The sequence below is a fragment of the Ischnura elegans genome, chromosome X (assembly GCF_921293095.1).
Source record: "Ischnura elegans chromosome X, ioIscEleg1.1, whole genome shotgun sequence".
In the NCBI taxonomy this organism is placed as follows: Eukaryota; Metazoa; Arthropoda; class Insecta; order Odonata; family Coenagrionidae; genus Ischnura; species Ischnura elegans.
Genome location: NC_060259.1, coordinates 112,489,814 through 112,515,565, shown reverse-complemented (window position 1 = coordinate 112,515,565; position 25,752 = coordinate 112,489,814). Strand labels below are relative to the sequence as shown.

Below are 25,752 nucleotides of genomic sequence, written 5' to 3'. Positions count from 1 at the left end.
TTGTTAAACATTATTAATGATAAAGTCAATCAACAGAGGAACTTTGTGTCAACATTTTTTCTGAGAGAAAACACACAAGATATGACCAAGAAAATAATTTATATTTGAAAAAAAACAATACCACATAAAACTTTTTATGAACCATAATAAATTAATATAAATATATAAAACATAAGAAACATAACGAATAAATTTACCAGCCCACTACCAGTTTTCATCGGATTCCCAGCCGTCAATGTCTTAATCACGAGTTGTCTCCTCCAGTAAAAGTAAGTTTGAAATATTTCTTTCAACATTTCCACGTACACATCTAATGATATAAGAGGATTTGAAGTAAGGAGGAGCCTTAGGAAAAGATCTCCCATTTCAGCTAACAAGCGCAAAAGTTTTCGCGTGTGGTAAAGTCAATAGGAATACGTTAAACAATACACGTACCAACCTGAGCAAGGATTCTCAAGAAGAAATTAATGCATGTCTGCTGGGAAATGTATATCCTTCTCTAACCAGCATCGAAATTATATTTCAAACCTGTCGCTAGTTCTCTTGCGTTATTTCCATTTCTGAAAATACCTATTGAAAAAGTATTTGCTCATGACGTTCTTCCAAATTTCCTTTGACTTCACGTATTTACCCAAGTTCAATTTATGATAAAGATATTTAAGGGCCAATTTACGTTTTGAAGACAACGAATTTCCCCTTCCATTAACAATAACGTCATCTATTTCTTTGCGGGTCACTTTCATCCGCTCCATTGTTTTACAACCGAAAAATCATCAGTCTTATTCATCGGACAAGGAAATTGAAATTACAATAAAATTCCCTGGATAATACACACATAGTCAATGTAATATTTTACGTGGAAAATGTGCATTTTTATCGTTCCGACATATCCTTCACTATAGTGTAGTTCGGCCTCAACGCTGAAATTTCACGCTGCAGGGAAAATAAACCTTGTTTCTTTGCTTCCGTGGCATAAGCAGTGAGATCCTTTCGCACACACAAAGATAAACTGACTAATTCGCTCGGTAAAATCGTGAAAGGTTTTTCAGCAAATTGGGAAGAAACATTTGTGGAAAACCACATGCGAGCTACTTCGTAGAATTCGTTTGCGCGGATGTCGAAAAGAAGCGATCCTCAAAAGTGAAAAACCCCTTCATAGACCGAGGCATTAAAGCAATAAGCGGTATTTCTACAAACGGACGGCTATGTATAGACTAGAGAACTTCTTAAACGCTGGGTAGGAATCATAACACGGAGGTTGTGTTCACGGTCATAATAGGGATGAACGTGGTCGACGGGGTAGTGGCAGCCACCGCTTCTCCCGTACCCTTTCCAGTGTTTGAGCTGAAGGGAGCAATAAAAGGCCTAGGAGAGTACGGCTAGGAAAATATGCGAGTGCATAGTGGCTAGAATTGGGGTTTCCAATAATTAGAATATATTTATTTGCAGCTGCCCGCTTCTCGAGACAAGCTTCTGACTTGCCGGCGCAATCGTTGAGTCCAATATATGTTTTGTGAAGGAAATCGTCGTGAGCCCATTGAAAAATTGGATCAATAAGATATGGAATATGACTAATATGGAATTTTAAATGTACGCAAATGTAAAGTAACTGTGATTTCGTCTCACTTTTAGCTAACTATCTCTGACTATAACTATGTCTGCACAAATGTTCGCATCCAACCAACGCGTCGGGCGGTTGGACATTCACACACATAACTTGATAGGAGAGGCGGGGTGGCTAATAGGGTGGTTTCCTATTATTTTTTTATTGCTTAAATCGAAAGATTATTACTCCTGGAGTACGTATTTCACACTTTTAGATTGTTAAATGACGGTATCTATTTTTTTTGATTAAATGAAAAGTGAAAATTTTCAAGCGCGCGAAAACGCAACGGCTAAGTATGAATGCTGGGAAAACTCCGTGTGACGTCATTCTGGTTCCCGCTGCCGCCAGTGAGGTGACCTTGGGGAAAGGGTTTGAGCGTTGATACTACACAGGATGCTAGCAGGTAGCAGAGTACCCTGATAGATGGTAGCGCTTAGCTTAAATAAGGATTATTAATACCTTATCAAACGAAGAAATCTTTCCGACCTTAGCCAGTTTTAATAGGCGATTAATAAGACATGTTTCCCTGAGCTCTGTGCCTCACGCATGCATTGGTAATCTTAGACGATGTAAAACTCCTATCTACTCGTGTAGAAACTAGGTCCCTGTGACGTAACGTGGAGTGGCACCTCATGGGCGCCAATCTGGCCTTTTTCAAATGAGGATAAAATTGACCATTGCCATTCGTCTAAACCGGTATTTCTAGAACCAAATAATTTGTATATTATGAATACACTAATGGTGGGTAATGAATAGCAATAAATGCATTTCGTTTTCTTTGATGAAGGAAGCCACCCTATTGGTGCAGGATTTTTCATTTGAGAATTATAGTTGACGCTTTCTTTATAATGTGGTGCAAAACACTTGGTGAAGCAAAGTGAAGTACAGTTTTCCTGTACACTATTTAAATAACACGTGAAAAATAGAACATTTTAGTTGTTTGATAAAAAGTAATAATAATTATCATTAGAATTAACACTTTCACTACAACGGATTTTAAAAATGTTAATTTTTACCATGGAATGACTTAAATTTAGGATTTGTAAAACATAATGCAACAGTAGCAAACAGATTCAGTCAATTTTTTTTAGATCATCTTATATTAAATTGACAGGCGTCTCTTGCTTTAAAAAAGGCGTAGAAATAAAATTATTTCAGTATATTGGTCACTATAATTAGAAAGTTATTAGCTATTCTATAATTAGAAAATATAATAGTTTTTTCCAAATTTAAAAATAAAAAAATCAATTTGGCCAGTTTTTTTCGATTTCAGTCCACTGTGCGGCGTTGGTTAATATTATCCGATTTTGAAAGAAAAATTGAATTGGAGGCCCTGATATAAGTTCACAACTTTGCCCGCATAGGGTGAATTTGATCCCGAAAAAAAGCTATTTTTCGGTCCATTCTAGTGTAGAGGGCACTTGAAGTGCAGACACTGTCCGTTGGATGGGACGTTAAGCTGCGGCTGCCCGTGGAAACCATTCCAAGTGAGCCATTGCTCCCGGAGTGCGGTACTTGATTTGTCCTCAGGGCAGGTGCCTTCATGCAGTGGCACACCATTTGGCATCGCTCCCCATGGCACACGCATCTCTTTGAGAACTCCTATCTGACCCATCTCATTTCATGCTATAACGTATTTAATAATAAAACGTTATTGTACTTTTCCACACGAATTTAATTAATACGACCGGTTTCGTCGCAGAGGCGACATCATCAGGTACAGAATCCGTTATAATAACAGTTATTTTCTTCTTGTTTATCTGGTTGCTATTACGTTGGTAGGGGAGGGTTGCGTTGGGGTTGGAGCGTCACTCAGCTTCAGGGGAATCTCCAAGAGCGGGGAATAGTTTACAAAAATATTTTCATTTGCTAAAATTCCATTAAAAAAACGGGGAATTAGAAAAATCGCATTTTGCGAAACATCTATGGGAGAGTGACCACAGGAGCAATTTTGTTCCGGAAATTCTCCACCTTGAGGGAAAGGGAAGAAGGATGGACTGCTTGGAGGAGTTGGAGATAAGGAAGCATATAAAAAATGGAATTTTAGCAAATGAAAATATTTTTGTAAACTATTCCCCGCTCTTGGAGATTCCCCTGAAGCTGAGTGACGCTCCAACCCCAACGCAACCCTCCCCTACCAACGTAATAGCAACCAGATAAACAAGAAGAAAATAACTGTTATTATAACGGATTCTGTACCTAATGATGTCGCCTCTGCGACGAAACCGGTCGTATTAATTAAATTCGTGTGGAAAAGTACAATAACGTTTTATTATTAAGAATGGATTTTCACAAAGTAAATCCAGAAACAATCAAGTCTATAACGTATTGCTAGTTTAAAAAGTAAGAAATTGTATAAGTTATAAGCAAGGAATCGTCTGGAAAACTTCAGGATAATGGGATCGGGTTGGTGTGGTGGCTAGAGTGTTGGCTTCCCACCCGGTGGATTCAGGTTCAAATCCCGGCAGTGGCAGAGAATTTTCAGAGATTGCCCGATCCCTACTTGAGTGTTGTGTGGAGGACATTTCAAGCGCAACACTCCGTCCGTCGGATGGGATGTTAAGCCGTTGTCCCCTTGGCGCCTTTCGTTGAGAGCAGGCCAATGCCGACGCCAGGTTTCTCTCCACCCTTCCTTCCATACTCAGGGCGCAAATGACCTCAGATGTAAGTCGCCTCCTCCAAATACCATACCATACCAATTGCAGGATAAGTGGAGCAGGTCCTTGGTTACATTTGCATGTCACACACATTTCACTTCCGTATTTTCTCAGTTGAAAAAATATTTATATTCAAGGTACAGGGGCACGTGGAGAAAAGCCTACTCTCTCTACCCTGAAAGTTTCATGATGATGACTTCCGTTTTAAAGTCATGAGACGCGAGAAAAAGAGGCTCGAGAAAGAGGAAGGTACGACTTTTCGATAGGGAGTGACGAGTTGTCTGAATTCAGACGCCGGGTTTCCCTCCACCCTCACTGCCATTTCTTATCTCATTGTAAAATCGCCCATAGCTGTCTGTCACCTCCCTCCGACCAGACCTTGGGCGGCTTTTTCCCTCCGATTCCACTCGGCCACTCAGAGGGGAAATTTCAATTTCAGAGATTCCCAACGTATCCCGGTGAAATCAGTATTCCTGTCGCGGACTCAGGAGATGAACTCAATTTATGCCTCGAATTAATGCTCACTGAGGCGTGGGTGGTCTCACGAATGTATGCACCATTCACGCCGTGAAAACCTACAGTGATAGTACGTACTTTCTCCGCCTCTCTCTCACCTCGCGCTGGCAACCTCCGAGTGAACTCACCTCACCGAGCCGAGAGTTTATATTCATCTCTCAGCAATGCAGTCCAAGAAAGTGTGAGGAGAAATCTACTAATTAACAATTCTCTAAGGGCAGGGGCGCAGCCAAAAAGCCCAAGGCTAGGGGGGTTTTAGGCGCAACGAATACTTTGGGATGTAGGGGTATTGCATACCCGCCAGGGTAAGTGGGAGTTGCGAGGGACCTCCTCCAGAAAATTTTAAGGTTAATGGTTCAAAATGGCGAGTTTTACGGAGTTTCTGAGGGATATTTGATTAATCCTAATGTGATGACCGGAATTTGAGCGCAAGATATTTGCGGCAAATTCGGTTACGAAAGTGTTTACTCCCTCGCTAGCAGGTGACTATGCGCGCGAAGCGAGGCGGAAGGGGAGGATGACTCGAGGCTAAGAAAGCGAAAGGCGAAATACGGCACACAAAAATACTCTTGGAGAGGACGGGAAGATGCAACACCATGGAGTTGTCGTAACAAACACTCCACTTCCTAGAGCCCCATATAGTCCTATAGGTCAACTGGGGGGGGAGGATAGGACCTAGGGGGCCAAGATTTTGAATATAAAAACTCTCAAAATCTGAAGGAAGGCAGTTGGTGTTTGGGGAGTGACAACCGGGGTGTGTATCACGAGGGGTCGTCACTTGGTGCAGCAGAGATCGCCCGTCTACTCCGTGCCGTATTGAGATACCCTGTCGGTAACCAGTACTTTCCCGGCATCCCGCGAACATCCAAGGGAAAAGCGAGAGTATCAGCCTTGCCGAACGCCCGACGTCTATCCGCCTCTTCGCGACCTCCGCCTGTTCAAGCCGGTACGCTTCTCGGGAGACCCAAAGGTAAAGTGCCTTTTCCTATCTATAAAAACTACAGCTTGAATCAATTCATTGCTTACGGCACCCTAAGGCAAGGACCCACACGGCGAAGCCGAGTTCGATCCCCGTCGCACAACAGAGCACGGGGCGGACGCTACAAATGGTGGCAGCGGTGTCGATAATTGAAATGCCCGCATGGGGCGTATTCATTTTTTTTTTGAGAGATTGAGGAATTAAAATTTTTTTTCGCTCTTTGAGGCAATCAAAATTTTTACTCAGGAAAGATGTTGTTCGGTCATTCCCATTCCGGGATTGATATTTCGCCTCCGAGTGAGAAGATTACTCTCAAATGCCAGGGCACTGTAAGACCTGAATGGTTTCACTTACAGGAGCCAGAAGCGTGATTTGCATACAAGCTGTACTTTCGGGTCTCTCGTTTCGTGTCCCCATGTTTTTCTTCTTCGTGTAAAAAATTTGTGTTTTCCGATTTGTAAATATACCTTAGCCAGGTAGTTTCGTGGCTCTTTGTCAAAATTTTGCTGTGTGGTCGCTACGGTGGCATCACGAAGAATTGTGGCCCCGCGGGAAGTCATTTAAAAGTAAGCCGTGCCACACAATCCATTTAAAAATGCCGGATCCTCCCACCGTTCCGCCCACCATGGCTCCTGCCAATGTATCCGGGTTTTTATACGCGGTAGAAGTATTTTCAGGGGAGGACGACGAGATAGCCGTCGAGGAATTTTTGACAACTCTTGAAACCGCGGCCACTTTGGGCCAATGGAGTCCTAACCATAGAGTAATGGTATTGAAATTACGTATCAAGGGCAAGGCAAGGCTATTTGTGAATACGCTCGCGCCCGAAGTAGGAAGTAATTGGGAGGCCTTGAAAAACGCGCTAAGGGAAAGATTCTCCGCACGGGAAAACGCAGGGGCTAGGTTGAGGAAATTACTGGACTGCCGACAGGGTCGCGAAACGGTGAGAGAATACGCGGAGCGAATCCGAGCTCTGGGCGAAACTCCGCAAGATTCAGTGACCGACCCGGAGGAACGCCGATGGCGGGCCAAAGTGCGGGAGGAGACGATGTTACAACAATTTTTACAGGGGCTGAGGGAAGGGATCCGGAGATTCGTGTTAATCCGGGAGCCGTCCACTTTTCAAGAGGCAGTGCGCCTCGCGAAAATGGAGGAACAAAATGACGAGCAAGGCAGAAATAGACTATGTTTAGTGGCCGGTCCCACCACGCCATCGGGTGACCGCAATAATCACCCCCCATCACCGCCGCCCTTTTTACCCGCGCCATCACGGCCAATGTGCTACCAGTGTCGACAATACGGGCACTTCGCAAGGGATTGCGTAATAAACCCCATGCGCTGCTTTAATTGCAACGAGATGGGGCATGTGAGGCGCGAGTGTCGAGCAAATAGATTTTCCACTCGGAACTATGCACTGCCTCGGGCGGGAAGCCCTCCTCCCCCCGTCCGATCGCGAGCCCCTCCCCCCAATGCTAACCTTACGGGAGGGACGAAGACGGCGTTCAACCCACGAAGAAACGCTCCGGCGGAGAGAGGACGACGCCCCACCCACCCAAACGGACTTCCCTCCGGGCACCAGTCCCGCCGCGCGGAGGGGACTCGGCGATGGTGAAAGGAAAGCGGGAGAGATTGGCGCCGTCAACCCGCCGAGCAGACACAACGGGTTATGCCGTGTCCGTCGAGGTGGGAGGCAGCCGCGCGACCCTTCTCATCGACACGGGAGCCACGCTGTCCCTCCTCAGAGAAGAAGTCCCCCGCCCCAACCACCCCCTTCACCCCCCCTTGACACAACTTTGCGGAGTCACTGGCCATCACCTAGCCATAACGGGGACGGTGACTCTCCCGGTGAGGTTAGGAAAAGGCACGTTTTTCCATGAATTTCAGGTAGTGGGGTCGGACTTAAGATTACCCGCCGACGGCATTTTAGGATTGGATCTCCTTCGGACAATGGAAGCGAGTCTAAATCTAAAAACAGAAGTGTTGAGAGTGGGTAATGAAGACTTCCCTTTGGAAGCGGTTGTCTTTGGCCGGGACACGGGGGTTCTAGCGCGGGAGGAAGAGAGAGGGAGACGAGAGAAAGGGGAAAATCCTCAGATGGTTAGACTGAAAGAGCGCACGCGGATTTCCCCGCGCAGTGAGGTGGTCACTATGGGGATCCTCGGGAAGAACGGAGGGCAGGGCGAGCAGACATTATTAATGGAACCGGTCGAAGTTCCTATCCATGGGATCATGGTCGGAAGAGGAATTGTGCGCCGATTGGAGGGAAATCAAATCCCGGTGAAATTAATTAATGTCTCGAATGAGGAATTGGAAATTCCCGTAAATATGGTGGTGGGAAACATTACGCGGGAATTTAAAATTCCGGAGGCCGCTCATAAGGAGTTTAGTCGGAGGGAGAATAGCCTTCCCTGTGAATTAGAGACTAAGTGTTTGCAACTACCAGGGGAGGAAGGAAAGAGGTTGCGGGAAGTATTGTTAGAGTATAGCGACATTTTTCACAGGGAAGGGAAACCACTGGGTAAAACGTCGCGAGTGCGCCACGAAATCCACACCGGAAACCATGCCCCCATATTTCGACGACCGTATCGGGTTCCACAGACGCAGCGGGAGACAATGCGCACTCACATCACAGACATGCTCGCACAGGGAATTATTCAGGATTCTACATCCCCCTGGAGTGCGCCGGTGGTGCTAGTCGCGAAAAAATCAGAGAACGGAGAGGAGAAGCTCCGTTTCTGCACAGACTTTCGCGCACTCAATCAGATTACCCGGAGAGACGAATACCCCTTGCCAAATATTCAAGAGACGCTGGACCAACTAGGAGGAGCGAAATATTTTTCCACACTAGATATGGCCAGTGGTTATTGGCAAATAGAAGTTGAGCCAAGAGATAGGGAAAAAACTGCTTTCTCGACCCCCGAGGGGCATTATGAATATCTCAGAATGCCCTTCGGGCTGGCTAATAGTCCAAGCACCTTCCAAAGACTGATGGATTCCGTCCTATCAGGGCTTAAAGGAAGCAAGTGTCTCGTATACCTTGATGATATAATTGTTCATGGTCGAGACACAGGGGAGCATTTGGCTAACCTAAGGGAAGTGTTTGAACGATTGCGGGCCTCGGGTTTGGCGTTACAGCCCGCCAAATGCAAATTTTTGGAAAATTCGGTGAAATATTTGGGGCATATTATTTCATCGAAGGGGGTGGAGCCAGATCCCAATAAAATTAGGGCAATCAGTAATTTTCCCCCTCCACATAATCTACGGACACTCAGAGGATTTTTGGGCTTAGTTGGATATTACCGCCGATTTATTCCGAAGTTCGCCCAAATAGCTAAACCTCTGACGGAACTCACTAAGAAGGGTGTGAAATTTGAATGGACTCAGAAAGCCGTTGCCTCTTTCGCAACATTGAGAGACTTTTTATGTAATGAGCCGGTACTTCGGTACCCAGATTTCAAGAAACCTTTCATACTATACACGGATGCTTCCGGGGAAGCCTTGGGGGCCGTCTTAGCCCAGAAGGATGCCAGTGGGGAGTACGTAGTCGCTTACGCTAGTCGGCAATTAAATAAAGCGGAGCGTAATTACAGCGCTACAGAGAGGGAATGCCTGGGGGTAGTATGGGCGGTAAGGTATATGAGGTGTTACGTGTACGGGAGGGCCTTTACAGTTGTTACGGATCATAGGCCTTTGAAATGGTTATTTTCGCTAAAAGATTCATCGTCACGGTTGACTCGGTGGTCTCTTCTCCTAAGCGAATATGATTTCGAAGTACAACATAGGCCCGGGAAAGTACACCAAAATGCCGACGTTTTGTCTCGTAACCCGGTGGCGGTTATTCAAACACCTTTCGAGCCTGTATGGGATAGACAATTAATACGAGACGAGCAGGCAAGGGATCAATGGTGTGGGAAGGTGTTGGAGCAAATAGAAAAATCCGGGGGAAAAAGTGATTTTTATACCGATCAAGAGGGGATCTTATATCGGAAAGGGAGAAGGGGCGAAGAGCAGTTGGTTGCTCCCAAGAGCATGCGGGAGAGGGTGCTTAGAGCGTTTCATGACTCACCGTGGGCGGGCCATATGGGAATAAAACGCACCCTGGGGACCATTGGGGCCAAATTTTGGTGGCCAAAGATGATAAGTGATGTGATCACCTATTGCACGCATTGCCATTCGTGTCAATTGCGTAAAGACCCGCAGAAACAAAACAGGGCGCCATTACAGTCTTTACCAGAGGTGACTGGCCCCCTGCAGAGGGCAGCAATGGACATCGTGGGACCACTACCAATGACGGATAGAGGGAACCGATACATCCTTACCTTCCAGGACGCCTTTACCAAGTACCCGGAAGCGATAGCCATTCCCGATCAAAAAGCGGAAACGGTAGCTAAGGTATTTGTGGAGTCAATCATTACTCGTCACGGCGTCCCGCGACAATTATTGACGGACCGTGGGGCAAACTTCACCTCCCAACTCATGAGAGAAGTGTGTAAGCTCTTAGGGGTAAAAAAAATTGCAGACAACTGCTTACCATCCCTCCGGAAATGGGCTGATTGAGCGAAGCCATAGGACGTTAATGGACATTTTGTCTCACTTTGTTGACAAATATCAACGAAGTTGGGATACTTGGGTACAGTTCGCCATGTTAGCATATAGGAGCTCCCGACACTCCGTTACCCGCGAAACCCCCTACTTCCTTATGCACGGGCGGCATATTGAACTACCGTTCGACGATATTACATCACCAGCCTCCATTAATTACGCTACGGATAGCAATTACGCAGCCGAACTCCAAGCGCGCTTGAAACTCTCGTTCCAAGCCGTTGCGGAAAGACTAAAAGTCGGACATGCGGCACAGGCGAAGGAGTATAACAAACGTGCTACGGAAGTGTCGTTCCAACAGGGGGACTGGGTGTTCGTGCGAAAAGACGCTACACGGCCAGGGACAACTAGAAAGTTAGATAAACATTGGGAAGGGCCATATGAAATCTTAGAGCAAACCAGTCCGGTGAACTATAGAATTAAAAGTGTACAAGGGCATAAAGGCGCTCAAATAGTGCATGTGAATCGTTTAAAACAGTGCAAACTAAGTGATGCCCCTCGTGCCCCCGCCTCCCCTCCCCTACCAGCCGAAGAAAAAGTGAAAGGACGACGACGGAGGAGGCAAGAGCCCTCCCCTCCCCTCCCGCCATATTGTGTCGTCCCAGGTGTCGAGTGGGACACGGGTCCCCCTTCAAGACCTTCCCCTCCCTCACTACCCACCCTCTCTCCCCCGCCACATCGGTACCCCCTCCGCAGCCGAGGACCGGTCGAGCTGACGAGGGAAGTGTAAACAAAAAGGGGTGACGAAACGCGGGATGACCGCGCGGAACTAATGGTGAAAGATTTTCGGTTGTTTTCGTGTGGGATTTAAACGGTTTTCAGGTGGATAATAAGTCGTGGGCAACTCCAATTCATTCTTTTTTTTATTATTTTTATTTTTTTGGATATATACATATATATATACATATACATTTTTTTTCCCTCCTCCCAATTATGCATACAAGAGACACATAAATTGGGACAATATTGGTTTCTAAAAGGTTGCTGGCTCCCGCCGCTCATCCAGGGTGGGGTGATCGAGGTAGAAGGGCAGCCGCTGTACTTCCGAAGGGCTGCAGGGCCGCAGTAGGACCTTCAGGTCGGGGTCGTCCGATAGGGCATTGATCGAAAAGATGTGGTGTCGCTGAAAACAACCAACCAGCAGAGCGTGCATTTGATAAAGTTGCAGGCGACTATTGTCAATTCCACGTACGCTCTGGCACGAAGAAATGAACTAATCGTCGCGAAGATTAGTAACGTTACTTCGCGGTTGGCCGCAGAGCTGACAAAACGGTACAATGTACTAATCCCCCACCCCAGAGCATTGTTTTACAGAACCAAGTCCACCAATCGGTGGGTATACAGCGTCCCGCGGAGGAGCCACTTCCTACAGAGATGCCCCGGGAGAGAGGAAGCCTTGAACGTCACAGAAGACTTTCTCAGCGGCACCGGGGTGGTGGAGCTGCGACCCGGATGTTCCGGCTACAGCGAGGGACAGGTGCTGACCCCTTTCTTCCACCGGAGCTCAGCCCTCACCACCCGACGGAGGGATATCTACATGCCGGAGATGAAGGACATCTTGCAAGGCCCACTACAGCACTATGTCAACAACCCATCGGCAGAGAAACAACAGAGACTGGAGAACCTCGTCCACCAGTCTCGTCGCATCTTCGGGAGCCAGGGAGGTATTCCGGTGGAGCAGGTCCACGAGATGCTCCAGGAAGCAGAGGCCCTAGAAGAACCGTCATGGGTACCATCTGTGCACACCATCTCCTACCTTGGCCTGATCCTTACGGCAGGAGCCGCCATATGCGCAACGGGGGTCGCGATCTTCCGCCGGTTCCGGAAGCGGTCGATTCAACCCCCGCCTACACCATCGGCACCAGAGGAGATGGAGATGCTACGAGCTCCACAGTAACAAAAAGAAATTTTTGTACAAAAACTTTACAAGCATTGTATTATAAGAATAAAGAGGAAATGGCGGTTAACTGGAGGGTGGGACACTCACGAGAAGCACACACAAAAAAAAAAAAAAAAAAATGGTTTAAAATGTGAGCAGTCTCGTGATAGAGACGGCTCAATTTAGAGACAGCGGGGAGCGGTGTGATGACCGGAATTTGAGCGCAAGATATTTGCGGCAAATTCGGTTACGAAAGTGTTTACTCCCTCGCTAGCAGGTGACTATGCGCGCGAAGCGAGGCGGAAGGGGAGGATGACTCGAGGCTAAGAAAGCGAAAGGCGAAATACGGCACACAAAAATACTCTTGGAGAGGACGGGAAGATGCAACACCATGGAGTTGTCGTAACAAACACTCCACTTCCTAGAGCCCCATATAGTCCTATAGGTCAACTGGGGGGGGAGGATAGGACCTAGGGGGCCAAGATTTTGAATATAAAAACTCTCAAAATCTGAAGGAAGGCAGTTGGTGTTTGGGGAGTGACAACCGGGGTGTGTATCACGAGGGGTCGTCACTTGGTGCAGCAGAGATCGCCCGTCTACTCCGTGCCGTATTGAGATACCCTGTCGGTAACCAGTACTTTCCCGGCATCCCGCGAACATCCAAGGGAAAAGCGAGAGTATCAGCCTTGCCGAACGCCCGACGTCTATCCGCCTCTTCGCGACCTCCGCCTGTTCAAGCCGGTACGCTTCTCGGGAGACCCAAAGGTAAAGTGCCTTTTCCTATCTATAAAAACTACAGCTTGAATCAATTCATTGCTTACGGCACCCTAAGGCAAGGACCCACACGGCGAAGCCGAGTTCGATCCCCGTCGCACAACAGAGCACGGGGCGGACGCTACACTAACACTTTTCTATAAGTAATACTAATCCATTAAGTGAAATGGATTAAACTTAAATATTTCTCTGAGCTCTGGGAGGGGGGAGGGGTTTATCCCCCAAACCCCCCCTCGCTGCGCCACTGCTTAAGAGGACGCATCACTACTATTCTATTACTATTACAACTATTCACCGTTTTTCGTGATGAATCCCTCGTCCTTTTCAAACTATGCTTTCATCCTGAAATTTTCTGGGTATGCCCTTTTGTAAACATTTGCCTGCTGCACAAATTTGAAAAATTTACATCGGTATTTTCTCAGCGATTAAAAATTATATTTGAGGTCTAGGCTTATGCACAAAGGTTAAGAAAAGACTTCGCTGTTACACAAAATAAAATATATTTACGACCGGTTTCGATACAGCGTATCATCATCTGGCAATTACAAGTATCAGTACATCGAATTTATACCCTTGAAGGCGTTAGAGGGGCGGTGGAGTGGAGGTGGAGAAAGGGGGGGGGAATGGGGGAGGGGGTAAGGGAAGGGAAGGTAGGTTTGGGAAGTACGTCGCTGATGGGTCACTGCACGGGGTAGCCGAGGGTTGGTGTATGATGACGAAATACGGGGAGGGGTGTTATGGAGTGGTGAGTGGCATCCGTAATGGTTTCTCAGAAAAAACATTGAAAAGTGGTGAATGGTGAGAATACAATTGCTCGTTAACTAATGTTATGTTGGGTGAAAGTCATTATTAAATTTCCAACTGCTTGAGTGCGTCAAGCCTTGGGCCGTTGTTTTCTTTATGTAGGATTATCGGTTCGAAATCGCTTGTGTGGTTGGAATCCAAGAGGTGTTTGGCAAAGTGTGAGGTTTCTTTGTTGTTAATAAAACATGAACGATGTTCCTTGGCCCGAATGTTGAAATTCCGTCCAGTTTTCCCTATGTAACAGGAATTGCAGTCATTGCATCGGAGTTTATATACTCCGCTGTGTTCTCCGGCACTAATTTTGTCCTTGGCACTGCCCAACAGTGTTTCCAGTGTATTTCTACTGTAGAGGGCAGCCTTCACTTGATCTTTTGGGAGTAATTTTCCGGTTCTGTTGGATATACGACAGAGATAGGGGATTCTACGCCATTTCGTGGCATCATCTTTCCCCCTATCTGTGTAAATAAGGTTGAGTGCGAGTCGTTTTTGTTTTTGGTGGTACAGTTTGTCAATTAGAACTTCGGAGTACCCATTATTGGATGCAATTAGTTTGATTGTGTTTAGCTCCTTCATCCTGTTGTAATTCGAAAATGGAATCATACATAGTCTGTGAAGCATACAATGTATTGCTGATAGTTTGTGAGAGAAGTGGTGTCGTGAATTGTGGTGTATTATTTGGTCAGTGTAACAATTTTTTCTGAAAATCGAGAATTCACATTTTTGGTTTACATTTTGAATGGTTAAATCTAAGTAATTCAACCTTCCTTCACATTCAACTTCACTAGTGATTTTGATGTTTTTGTCCAAAGAATTTAAAAATGACACGAAGTTGTCTAACTGTCTTAGTGAGCCGGTCCGCACACAGAAAATGTCGTCGACGTATCGATACCACCGAAAAATGTTTTTCACAAGGGTGCTATTAGAATTGAAAACACATTCTTCGTAGTTGTCCATATATGTGTCAGCAAGGAGTGGAGACAGCGAGGATCCCATGGCGAGGCCGTCAGGTTGTTCATATATCGTATTGTTGAATCTAGGCTTATGTTGAAATAGGCAATTCTAGCACTGAACATTTCAAGGTGAAAATGTGGTTTTAAACACATAACTCGTTGCGAGAAAGGTAAAATACATCAGGCTTAAAAGGGAGTGATTCATCTATTCAACCTATTGAAAAATGTATCCTTATTATAGTGACGAGCAAGGCCTTGGAAAAGAAGTTTGAAATGAAGAGGCAATACGATGCCTGAGAGCACGTGGGGAGCTGCTGGGAGAAGCTTGGACAGCACCGCCCGATAGCACCAAATGGTTCCCGTGAAGCCACACCCAAAAATAATCCTCGCGATGTGTGGCAGCTCAGGGAAAAGAACTGAACCTCCTTCCCTGAATGTGTGCATGGGCGTACCTAGCCAGGAGCTGGGGGGCAGCTCCCCGCCCCCCCCCCAAATCGCAAAAGTCTTTCAGCAAAATCAGCACTGAATTGAAACGAAAGTATTCAACAATTCATCAAATATTCAACAAATTTCTTTAAACCATCGAAAAATGATATGTATTAGTATAAGATATGTAACTAAAATAAAACTATTTTTCAAATAAATAATCTCATAAAATTATAAAGCGCTGTTATAATTTTCTTAAAATTTTGGTTTCATTCACCTTTTCCATGATAAAATGTCACAACTTGGCTTGTCCCCCCTAGACCATGGCATGACCCCCCCCGAGACCTTGGCTTGCCCCCCTCCTAGTTATGATCCTGGGTACGCCCTTGAATGTGTGATTATTCATCCTATTTTGATATTTATAATATTTTGAAGCCTGCCGCGTGAACGGCGGTGAAATATTCATGAATATACATGAGGAAAGTTTCCCCTGGACCGGGAATCGAAATGGACATGGCAACAGTACTAATTGTTCTCCCAAGGCTCATGGTACTAGATTGGGTTTCTTCTATGTATACAGGAATTATTTCTCAGAATAGTATTTTAAGCAGAACTTTTTTCTCATGGCAATTTATGTAGATAAGAGATTTCCGCGGTGTGCGTTGAACTTGTTTATTTGCGGTCGAAGGCTTCTGTCGCGATAACAGCAGTTTCTTCGACCTGAGCTTCCTCTTCGACCCGAAGACGGTGGCAGTAGTGGCAGCGCAGCTGATGCCATCGCCACAGCAACCTACGCGGAAGTAAGCGGAAACGAAGGTCAATTCATGTAGATTTTGATATTGATTAAGTGAATCTACCAAATGGCTAGAGTGAAAATGTCCGAATACGGAAAAATCTTAATACCAAGCTGGAAAAAAAATTAATGTCTCCGAAAGAGATTTTTTGATTAACTTGGAGGAGGAAAGAAGATGCTAGCTCGCTGTCGGATGGGCTAAGAGTACCCGCGGCTTCTTCTGGGCTGAGCTCTACCCTCACCAATCAAACTCCGTGTAGATGCACTGGGTGAGTGAGCACTAGGCGCGATGTGATACTATTTGGCTGACTTTGGACTCGGAACGCACTGCAAGGCTGTATCACCGTCGAGATGGGAGCATTTCATCGTCCACTTGAGAGTGACCTCACGGCCCCGGCCAACAAGGCCCGCCACTGTTCGCTGACCCCCCCCTCCCCTCCCTCGACCCCTCGTAACCCCACTCCACACTCCAGCCCATCCGCGTCCCTCCGTCCTGCGCTCGCCATTCAAAAGCAATCGCGCTGGCCGCATGGGGCGTCGGAAACTACAGCGAGAGGCGTGTTGTGCATTGGGAGGCTCAACTCATTCGGTGTACATCGGGCAAAGCGCGCTTCCCAGCGTGGTGCTATTTGAGACGCCATCGAATATTACAATCGAGTGATAGGAGGAATAGAATAGGAGCGGTGGCAGGGGGTGGCCCACCCCTAATAATTGAAAGCACCCCTTCCGCACCAGATGACATTGGCGCCGAGCAGCAGTCGCCGGGAAGCCCTCAGCGGCGCACATGGTGTCAGGCTGAGCTAACTGCGTCATGGAGTACGCCACGAGGTATGTAGAATCCAGGGCGCGGGGAAGGTCTCATAGAGAGAAAGGAGTTCCGTTGTGCGTATCATGCGTATCGAGGACAAGCAAAGTTTGTCTTCAATTCAGCGTATTGAATTAGTGCTCAAGTATGTGCTTCGTATGGATGCAATGTGCTCGTTGAAATAATTAATAGCAAATGGGTGTATAAAAAGGGTATTTTATTCACACTTTTACTGTGAAAATGGGTGCGATATTGATGCGGTTCGTGAGTGCGACACGCGGGAGCGGACGTATGGCTTGAACTTCGATGGAGTGGCAGTGGAAGAGACAGTCGCGGGCAGAGGGCATATACCTTTGGGGGAGTGGGGAGAAGGGGGGGAAAGGTAAATCTGAAGTTAAATAATTGTATATAAGGACACTCAGTGGTATTTTACATTGGATATGAATAAGAAATTTGAAATATTATTAAAGATAAACTAGTCTAAGTGCATCTTTAATAATACAAAATACTATACTGTACTATAAGTAATACTAGTGCATGCACAGTACTATTAGATGGAAAGTAAGCACTATGATAGTTCTGTGCGGCCAGCGATCGACAGTTGAAACGCTAAAAAGTTTCATCATTTGTGGAAGCACGGGGACGGCCCTGAAATGCGAACACAGGCATCAGCACTCAATGTGCGATTGCATCAGTTCTCGGAGTAAAGTCCGGTGTTTTATAGTTTTATTTGCAGCCAGAAGCTTAACATTTCTAAATAGAGTACTTTGTTACTCGACCCTTTTTATTAATATCAATTTTTTAATCGGTTATTCAAGAAAAATTTGCTATCTCAGCATACCTATCGAATATCATATTTTGGTGGAGGCGTATCGTATTGAAAGCGTTTGAGGTCTGCTGTCGTCTGCACCCACGCCGCACCCCACGCACGAGGAGGGACGCGCAAATGCCGTGACGCGATTTTTTAATGAGAATTTTGACAATTAGTCATCTCGGACCGCGTCAAAATTTGATAAAAACGCCATCTTCCACGCTCAACGAAACATTTGCAATAATATGTCGATATCTGGCACTTTAATACCTACTCACTTGAAAGTGTATTTAGCATGGACGTACCCAGCGAGGGGTGGGAGGGGTCAGCTTCCCCTCCTTGAAGCATAAATCGCAAAAGTTTTTAAGGAAAATAATGTTTTTTTCAAGCAAATAATTTTAAAAATTAATAAAGAGCTGTTTAAGCTTCCTTAAAATGTTGATTTCATTCACCTTTTCCATGCTTAAATCTTACATACACCTTCAAAAAACATGGCTTACCCCCCCTGGTTTTGATCCTGGGTACGCCCTTGGTATTTAGTTATATATTTAATGTCTTGTTTTGACTTTTTGTGAAGGTCCAAGTAGTCGAAAGCAGTGGCTCAACCGGAAGTAAAAGGGTTGTGTAATTTTGAGCAAATCTCAAGATTTGTCTGAAAAACATTTCCTCGTGTATTCAGTCAAAACACGAAGATCTGTCCATTTTGGTGTAATACAGACTACTTGCGATGATAGTATGTATCTAGGAAAAGATCTTTAATTCAGCAACGGCAGCTCCAAAATCTTTAGCATTATCGTTTTTCCCTCTCCTAGCTGATTGGGTGAAAAGTACACGCAGAAAGCTCAAAGAAAGCAGAGGACAGTACTTTATTTTTATAATCCTGTTATGAATCATTTTGAAAATAACGCAGGTTTCCCAGAAAATGCTTCCCTTGGGCAGCAGTAAATAAACTCACCTTTTCTGCTCCCATATCGTAGGAGGCGCAGTCACCATTTATGTGCACCACCTGTGAAAAATGAAGCACCAACGTGGCTGCGAGACCAAGATTTAAGGCCGATATTTTTGTCCAAATGCAAAACAATGGTTTTTTTCCAAGAAATACGTGTTAAATATCTTGAAAGCCGGTAATTATTTCCATATTGAGTGCGAGTATCGCCATATATCGCAAATTGAATTTCAGGAAAGCATGAAGTTCGATGCTGTTTTCTGGTTTCACCAAAATGCGCATCAGTCCTCCCACAGAAAACGCATCAAAAAAAGCATCGTTCCGCATTCGGCGAAGTGCAGTATCGATTAGGACGGCGTGGATATCGATTAGGATTAGGATGGCGAGCACTGTAATCTGCGTTCGAGGAAGTTCCAATGAGGGAATTTCAATTATGAATAGAATTTTCATGTTCGCGGAAAGCTTAAATAAATGGCCAGCAAATAATTTTCTGATCTTTTCCATCCTCTTCACGCAAAAAACATGTAATCTAACTGCACCCTCTTTTCCATCCCAGGAGAATCGATATTATTTTGAGAATTTTGACTTTTAATTAAGGAATTTAATATTTAATAAAGAAAAATAGGCCGAGAATACTTATATTGGAAAAAAACTATTCTCTGAAAAGCTCTCAATTTATTTAAAACATGTCTCCTTTTAATAACTTATTTATAGAAAAGCTTAGGTAGACACTTTCTCAAAGATCAACTGAAGATTAGCACTTAGAAATTTTCCTATCATAATATTCTAATACCAAAAAAAATGAAAATGTGACTTCTGTGACCATTTATTAAAATACCTCTAAGACTAGTAATTTTGAGAAACAAATGGGGATTGATTTTAAATTCCTGTTGATCTAGTCACCGAATTTGTGCTCTATGAGAACGATGTGAACATAAGATAAATCATAGAAAACAAACTCCAAACATATAGATTCAGGTCATGAGGTTGAGGTTCACCTCTTAAATTCTCATTTGGACAGATACAGGGTGTGTCCTGAAAGTAGTAGGACTGAGTCGAGAACAAAAAATGTATTTCTCATATAGGTACATCGCTTCAAAAATCTTCAAAGTAGCTCCCTTGGGCATCGACACAGCGCTGCCAGCGAGTTTTCCACGCAGCATACGCTTCCTGGAAGGCTGACTCCGGGATGTCCTTTACAGCACGCGTCACGGCCTTTTGGAGAGCTTCCACCGACCCGTGGTGACGCCCTTTCAGGGGGGTCTTGAGCTTGGGGAAGAGACAGAAGTCAGGGGGGACGATATCCGGGCTGTAGGGTGGGATGCCACGCCGTGTTTCGCCAGGTAGTCAACGACAATGAACGCAGTGTGGGCCGGCGCATTGTCATGATGAAGGATCCACGAAGCGGCGATGGCTGGTCGGACGCCGAAGATGCGTTTTCGCAGTCTTTCCAGTACTTGCACGTAAAAAGCTGCATTAACGGTTTGCCCTGGTGGCACAAATTCACTGTGGATGACACCTTTCGAATCGAAGAAGCACATGAGCATGGATTTTTGCTTCGATTTGGACATTTTTTGGGTTTCGGCGATGTCGCTGTGTGCCATTCTGCACTTTGCCGCTTCGTTTCTGGGTCGTATTCAAACGTTGAGCGGTTGATCTGCTCATGGCACTATTCCCGTAAGCTGCCTTGATGAGTTCATGGGTCTCCTTGCCGCTTTTCTCGAGTTTAACGCAGAATTTCACTGCGTAACGCTGCTCCACTAAACTTTCCATGACGCACTGAGACGAGGTCACTTGACAGAGGTGTGGAAGAAATACGATTCACACTCCGCAAAAGCTCAGAGCCGACTGCCGCGCGTTTGTAGCGCTTTGTTAGAGTCCCTTCCACCACCTGCAACCCAGAAAACTCCCGTCTGACCGTCCGCGTGTGTGAGAAAAAATCAGTCCTACTACTTTCAGGACACACCCTGTACTTCCTCAGACGTGGTCTCCCAGAACGCATATATCAATGGACACGGTTTCCGAATAGAACTACCGCTTCGCCGAACAAGGGATGATGCTGTGAATTAGGCGATTTCCACGGAAGGAATGCTAATGATGGACTATTTTCTAGAAAATAGGTATCTCAGAAACGAAGATTTATGCATATCATCCTGAGATGGGCCCCATGCGAAGCATTTATCGTATAGTATTAACGTTGACCAAGTAAACGTCGAAACATAGAATACAATTAAAGTTTTTTTTAGATACTTGCCGACACTGGTGGTTGACAAAGGGAGGAATCGATTTGGCTTGTTGGCTAGAGTACTGTCTTCGCTCCCGGTAGGCCCGGATTCAAGTCTCTACAGTGGAGTTTTCAGGGGTTGTCCGATCCTTGCTTGAGCCCTCTGTCTGTCAGCTGGGACGCTTGGCTGTACCCGGAATGCCTCCTCAGAGAAAGATAATGAGGGAGACAATTTGCTGGCAATTATATGCGCTATAGTTTTGAATTTAGAAACTATATAGTTATAGTTCATAGATACCCTGGTAAAAATCGAACGCTTGCCTGAGCGTAGATGTAGCGTCAACGGAGAGTTCCACACGTTCCGAGTGGCTTCATTGACTCCCGGTTCACTCTCCGAGATTCCTGAACCCCAAACACGCTTCCCTAACTCCTACGGAGCGCACGGAGAGTACCTCTCAGCTCCGTTGACGCTTCCTGTATCTTACGTTGGTCGTCTTGCATTGTTGCTATGAAGTTTTGCTTAAAATAAATAAACATTGATTCGGGCCGGAACGACAAAAGAGAGAATATTGCATTGAATTCAGTGTGTTATTTAACTCTTTTATTTTAATTAAGTTATTACAACTCCCCTAAGAAACCTTAAGTATATACTAGAAGAATGTATTCTTTACAGAACATAAAGGCATTCATATCTTTCCTTGTACATTATAGCTTTCGATCTAATCTTTCCTTCGCCGAGATCCGCCGTATTCATTAACCGCATGATTGAAGGTACACCTTGGCAGTGAAATACTGCACTGACTCTGCATACAATAGTATGCAAACTGCAGAAGAGGACAGGAATTGGGCTATTTCCCTCTTAGTTGGTGTCTTTGGGGAGGAAGACGCAAAAAAGATGAAGGTGTACCCATGGAAAAAAGGATTGATTCCATTCTCTTTGACCTTCTTGACAATTGCCAAAGGTATTTAAATATCCGTGAAATTAACCTCAACTTCAACATATGATATTTTGTTCACTTAGTTCTCAATATTCTCCAATCATATGAAACTGCCAATACATATGATGAAATTTAAATTACCAGCTATGTACAGGGAGAGACTCATTAAGATGGGCAAACATGCAGAGAATGATGTAGCTCTGGATCAGAAAGTGAAGAAGTTGCCCAGTAATTTGTCCGATCGCTTACTTGACCTCAGCGGTCCAAGAGGTATGGCAATGACTTCAGCCATTAAACAGCAGGACCAAGGATATAGCAATGGGTCTAAGCAGAGGTAAATTGTTACTTCTTTCCTTTTTCTGTCGTATAATGGGAGTCCTGCCCCGTATCTTATTTCAATATTCTAAATAGCTTGTTCTTTCTTAAATTAGCAGTGGAGATCCTAACAGAGGCAAGGAGCTCCATGTATTTATTGACGTGGGAATAGATGCATTTGAGAATATTACAGAAATTCCTGAAAATGCAGGTTTGATGGAACCGTATGTACAGTTTTTTTCCATGTGAATTTAAATGTTCATCTACATCTACATCTATATAATACCCCGCAAGCCGCCTAAAAGGCGTGTGGCAGGGGGTGTTAGGACACCAGCCGTTTACAGCTAAAAAAATGAAGTACTCTAACGAGGTTGGTACTAGTGTTTATTAAAGTCCTTTATGGTTCGGGGGAAAACGAATTCCCATATCTCTCCGATCGGCAAAACATCTCTCTTAATTTATCGCTTCTATCGGACCTGGAAATATAGTGTTGCTCTAATATTATGTTCTCTGTGTTGCTCTTAACACTAGAAGGACGGCAGGGGTCATTTGACCCATTTTCAGAATTCAAATTTATTTTTCTCTTATTAAAATATTTTTTTAAATTTTGAAACTTTTTGACTTTGTTCATTTTGGTCTATATTTTGATAAATTAGTGAAAATTCAACTATAATGTTTTGTTTTAAATTTTTATGACGTGTTATACCTAGAAGGACGGCTAGGGGTCATTTGACCCACAACTGGTTTTCGCGCTACTTTCTTGCGCGTGGGCACTTTAGTGCCATGTATATCATATAATCAGCAAGATGCTAGTGTGGTAGATAATTTTCTTCATTTTGAATCTGGAAGTACCCGGTTCAATGCCAGTTTTGTCCCAAGGGCTCCTATCTGTATTCGAAAACCTAGGCATAGCGACTTGTTGTGCAAAATCTTTCGTTATTTTTTGGGCAGCAAAGTAAAATAAAACCTTTTCAATCCTTGAGATGCGTAAATTCATGTAATTATGATATTTTAATTTTGTTTTATTTATTGTTCAATGATTATTGTATAACCCACACCCGAAAATCGTCACGTATCCCAAGCATTGTTTTCCGTCGTCCAAGATTCAGAGCTCTTAGAGACATTATTTTCAATATCGACTCATCAGGTTTACGAATAACTTTCATATTTCTTGCCTGACGGCACTGTCACTTGACCTAGCCCCTTTGCCGTGTGTCCAGCATTAGTGCCGCCTGACCCAGTCGGGGTTTGGGGCGGGTTGACTGCTCGCTGCGTCCTGGGGAAAAATCCAGTCTCTTTTTGAGAGAGCGGAGGAATTGGGTGGACTGTAAAATTCTACTGTAAATCCTACCCTTGGAATCCGCACGTAGGTCGAAGAAGAAGCATTACTGCAAGTTTCTGGAAGATACAAATAAGGATACGGTTGGCGGTTGAGTCCCTGCCTTTCGAACGGCAATTACAGTTACTTCTGAAAATGTTGTCCTTTAGTATGAATTTCTAATGCTCTCCAGCTCTCTATCCCTCCAATGCAACTAGAGAAGATTCTACCATAATGCGCTTTCGTTTGTAGATTTTTACGCATGCATATCAGTAGCGAGTTGAGGAAGAAAGTAAGAAGTCGAAAAATATATCAAGAGAAGAGAATCGTCGCGAATCAAATAGCTGTAGGGAATATTGAAGATCAGTCTGGAAGTGAATCGTTAACATCAGTTCAAGGACATTCTGACCAATCCATCAACATCTGCGTGTGATGGAAGCAACGAAGTTCAAGATAGTGAATCCGATGGCGACTTTGGCGTGATAGCAAATGCACAGCTCTATCCAACAAAATGCAACTGTCCATTTATGACGTAAATTCCAAATAAACCAGACAAATTTGGAATCAAGTACTGGGTTTTGACAGATGTGAAATGAAAATACAGCCTAAACGAATTACCATATTGTGGCAAAGATGATGATTGGCCATCAAATCAAGCGTTGGGGAAATAAATAGTTACTAAAGTGACCGTAACATACAAGAATTCAGAAATAAATGTAACTTTTAACAACTATTTTCCATCCATCCTGCTGGGAGGGAGTCATAAAAAAATGGAAAACTTCTCTTGCATGGACGATCTGAAAAAAACAGGCGTGACGCACAAATATCCATGAACCCTAAAATAGCCATGTAATCCATTCAACGCGAGTGTTCAAAAATACCTTATGCCATACTCTTTCGTAGAATCAGGCAAACTAGAACAATAATGTACTTTCAATCAGCAGCATGATCTCAGACGACACTATTTCCGAAACGAATAAAAGAATACCAGAGACCATCCCATTCCATAATAAAAACAAAGCGGGAGTAGATATGATGGATAGTATGTATCAATTTATTTACACGTCTCCAAATCCAACAGCCATATCTCCACTGGCACAAAAAAGAAAAAGGTGCCAAATACCATCAAATTGAATCATTGCACCAATTTCCTTTCCATTTTCCAAATTCCTTTTCATGTGCAAATGGCTGGTGTCCTAACACCCCCTGCCACACGCTTTTAAGCGGCTTGCGGGTTAGTGTGTAGATTTAGATGTAGATGAATAAATCATCCAATGAACGCATTCAGCGCAAAAAAATATTTTGTGGAAAGAGCGCTGAAAAATATGTCTGTCTGAGATTTACAACAAAGTAATAAGTTTTAAAAATTTTAATTTGTAAACCCAGTACCCCTATTTTTTAAACATGTAACACAACCTTTGTATTGAGTGTATGTATTTTCATTATATGATTTGCAATCGACTACTACATACGGTTTAATTCATGATTCTTTAAAATAATTGTTATTAACTTTTGACGACGGAAATAATATTTAATAACGTTAAATAGTGTTTTTAATGAACTGATTCAACAATTAATACGATTAAACTGAATATTAGTGGAAAATTAGGCGTTTTATTCCAAAATACATTTTAGGGGTCAAATGACCCCTAGCCGTCCTTCTAGGTAGCGCGAAACTCCCGTCCTCCTAGTGTTAAAGATATCCATTCTCAATTGTTCAAGCAATCTAAGCCTAGCGCGCAGCCTCCGAGTCTCCAATGGCTCCCAGCCTAATTCGCTTAACATCTGGGTAACGCTGTCTGTACGCCCGTAGCAGTTTTTGACGAAACGCGCAGCCTTCCTTTGAATTTTATTCAGTTCGCGGATTAAGTCTTTCTGCACCGGATCCCATACGCTCGCTGCATATTCAAGGTGCGGAGGTGTTGTAAATATAGTCTGGTGTATATAGAAAACATGTTATGTAATGTAATAATGTGTGCATAATGTAATGTTGTAATAAATATATTTATTCTGTTTTGATGAGCTAAATGGATATCTTTGAATTGGAAATAATTTAATTCTCCTATTGTATTGGCATATGTATTTAATTTAAGGCCGAACGTAAAAAACTTAAGCTCCAGATTTGCATCCAATTTTTCATATTTTACTTCAATATGAAGAGTAAAACTCGTGTAATCAGGTCAGTATTTTACCATTGAATCTTGCCATCTGCAGATGTGATATACGTAGGTTATTCATTGCACAATCCAGGTAAAGGTTTTTTTATTTGGATTAGGTATTTGGAGTATACATTTCATCCATTCCTTTACCTTATTTGCCCCAATACAGTTGTCCAGGTATGAAGTTATATTTGTGTTGTGCTGGGGCACCACCATTTCCTTTATTGGACTTGTTTGATATTATAATCAT

The 25,752-nt window shown here is 44.1% G+C and overlaps 1 protein-coding gene across 1 annotated transcript in view; it reads left to right on the top strand.

Annotated features, from left to right (window-relative positions):
* The first annotated feature begins 16,419 nt into the window (after nucleotides 1-16,419).
* The window catches only part of LOC124171018 (protein trapped in endoderm-1), a 59,992-nt gene continuing 50,659 nt past the window's right edge, over nucleotides 16,420-25,752 (top strand). Inside the window, exon 1 of the mRNA XM_046550151.1 lies at nucleotides 16,420-16,814. Within this exon, the coding sequence (XP_046406107.1) occupies nucleotides 16,798-16,814 (17 nt within the window). The 5' untranslated portion in view covers nucleotides 16,420-16,797. The remainder of the gene's footprint in view (nucleotides 16,815-25,752) is intronic.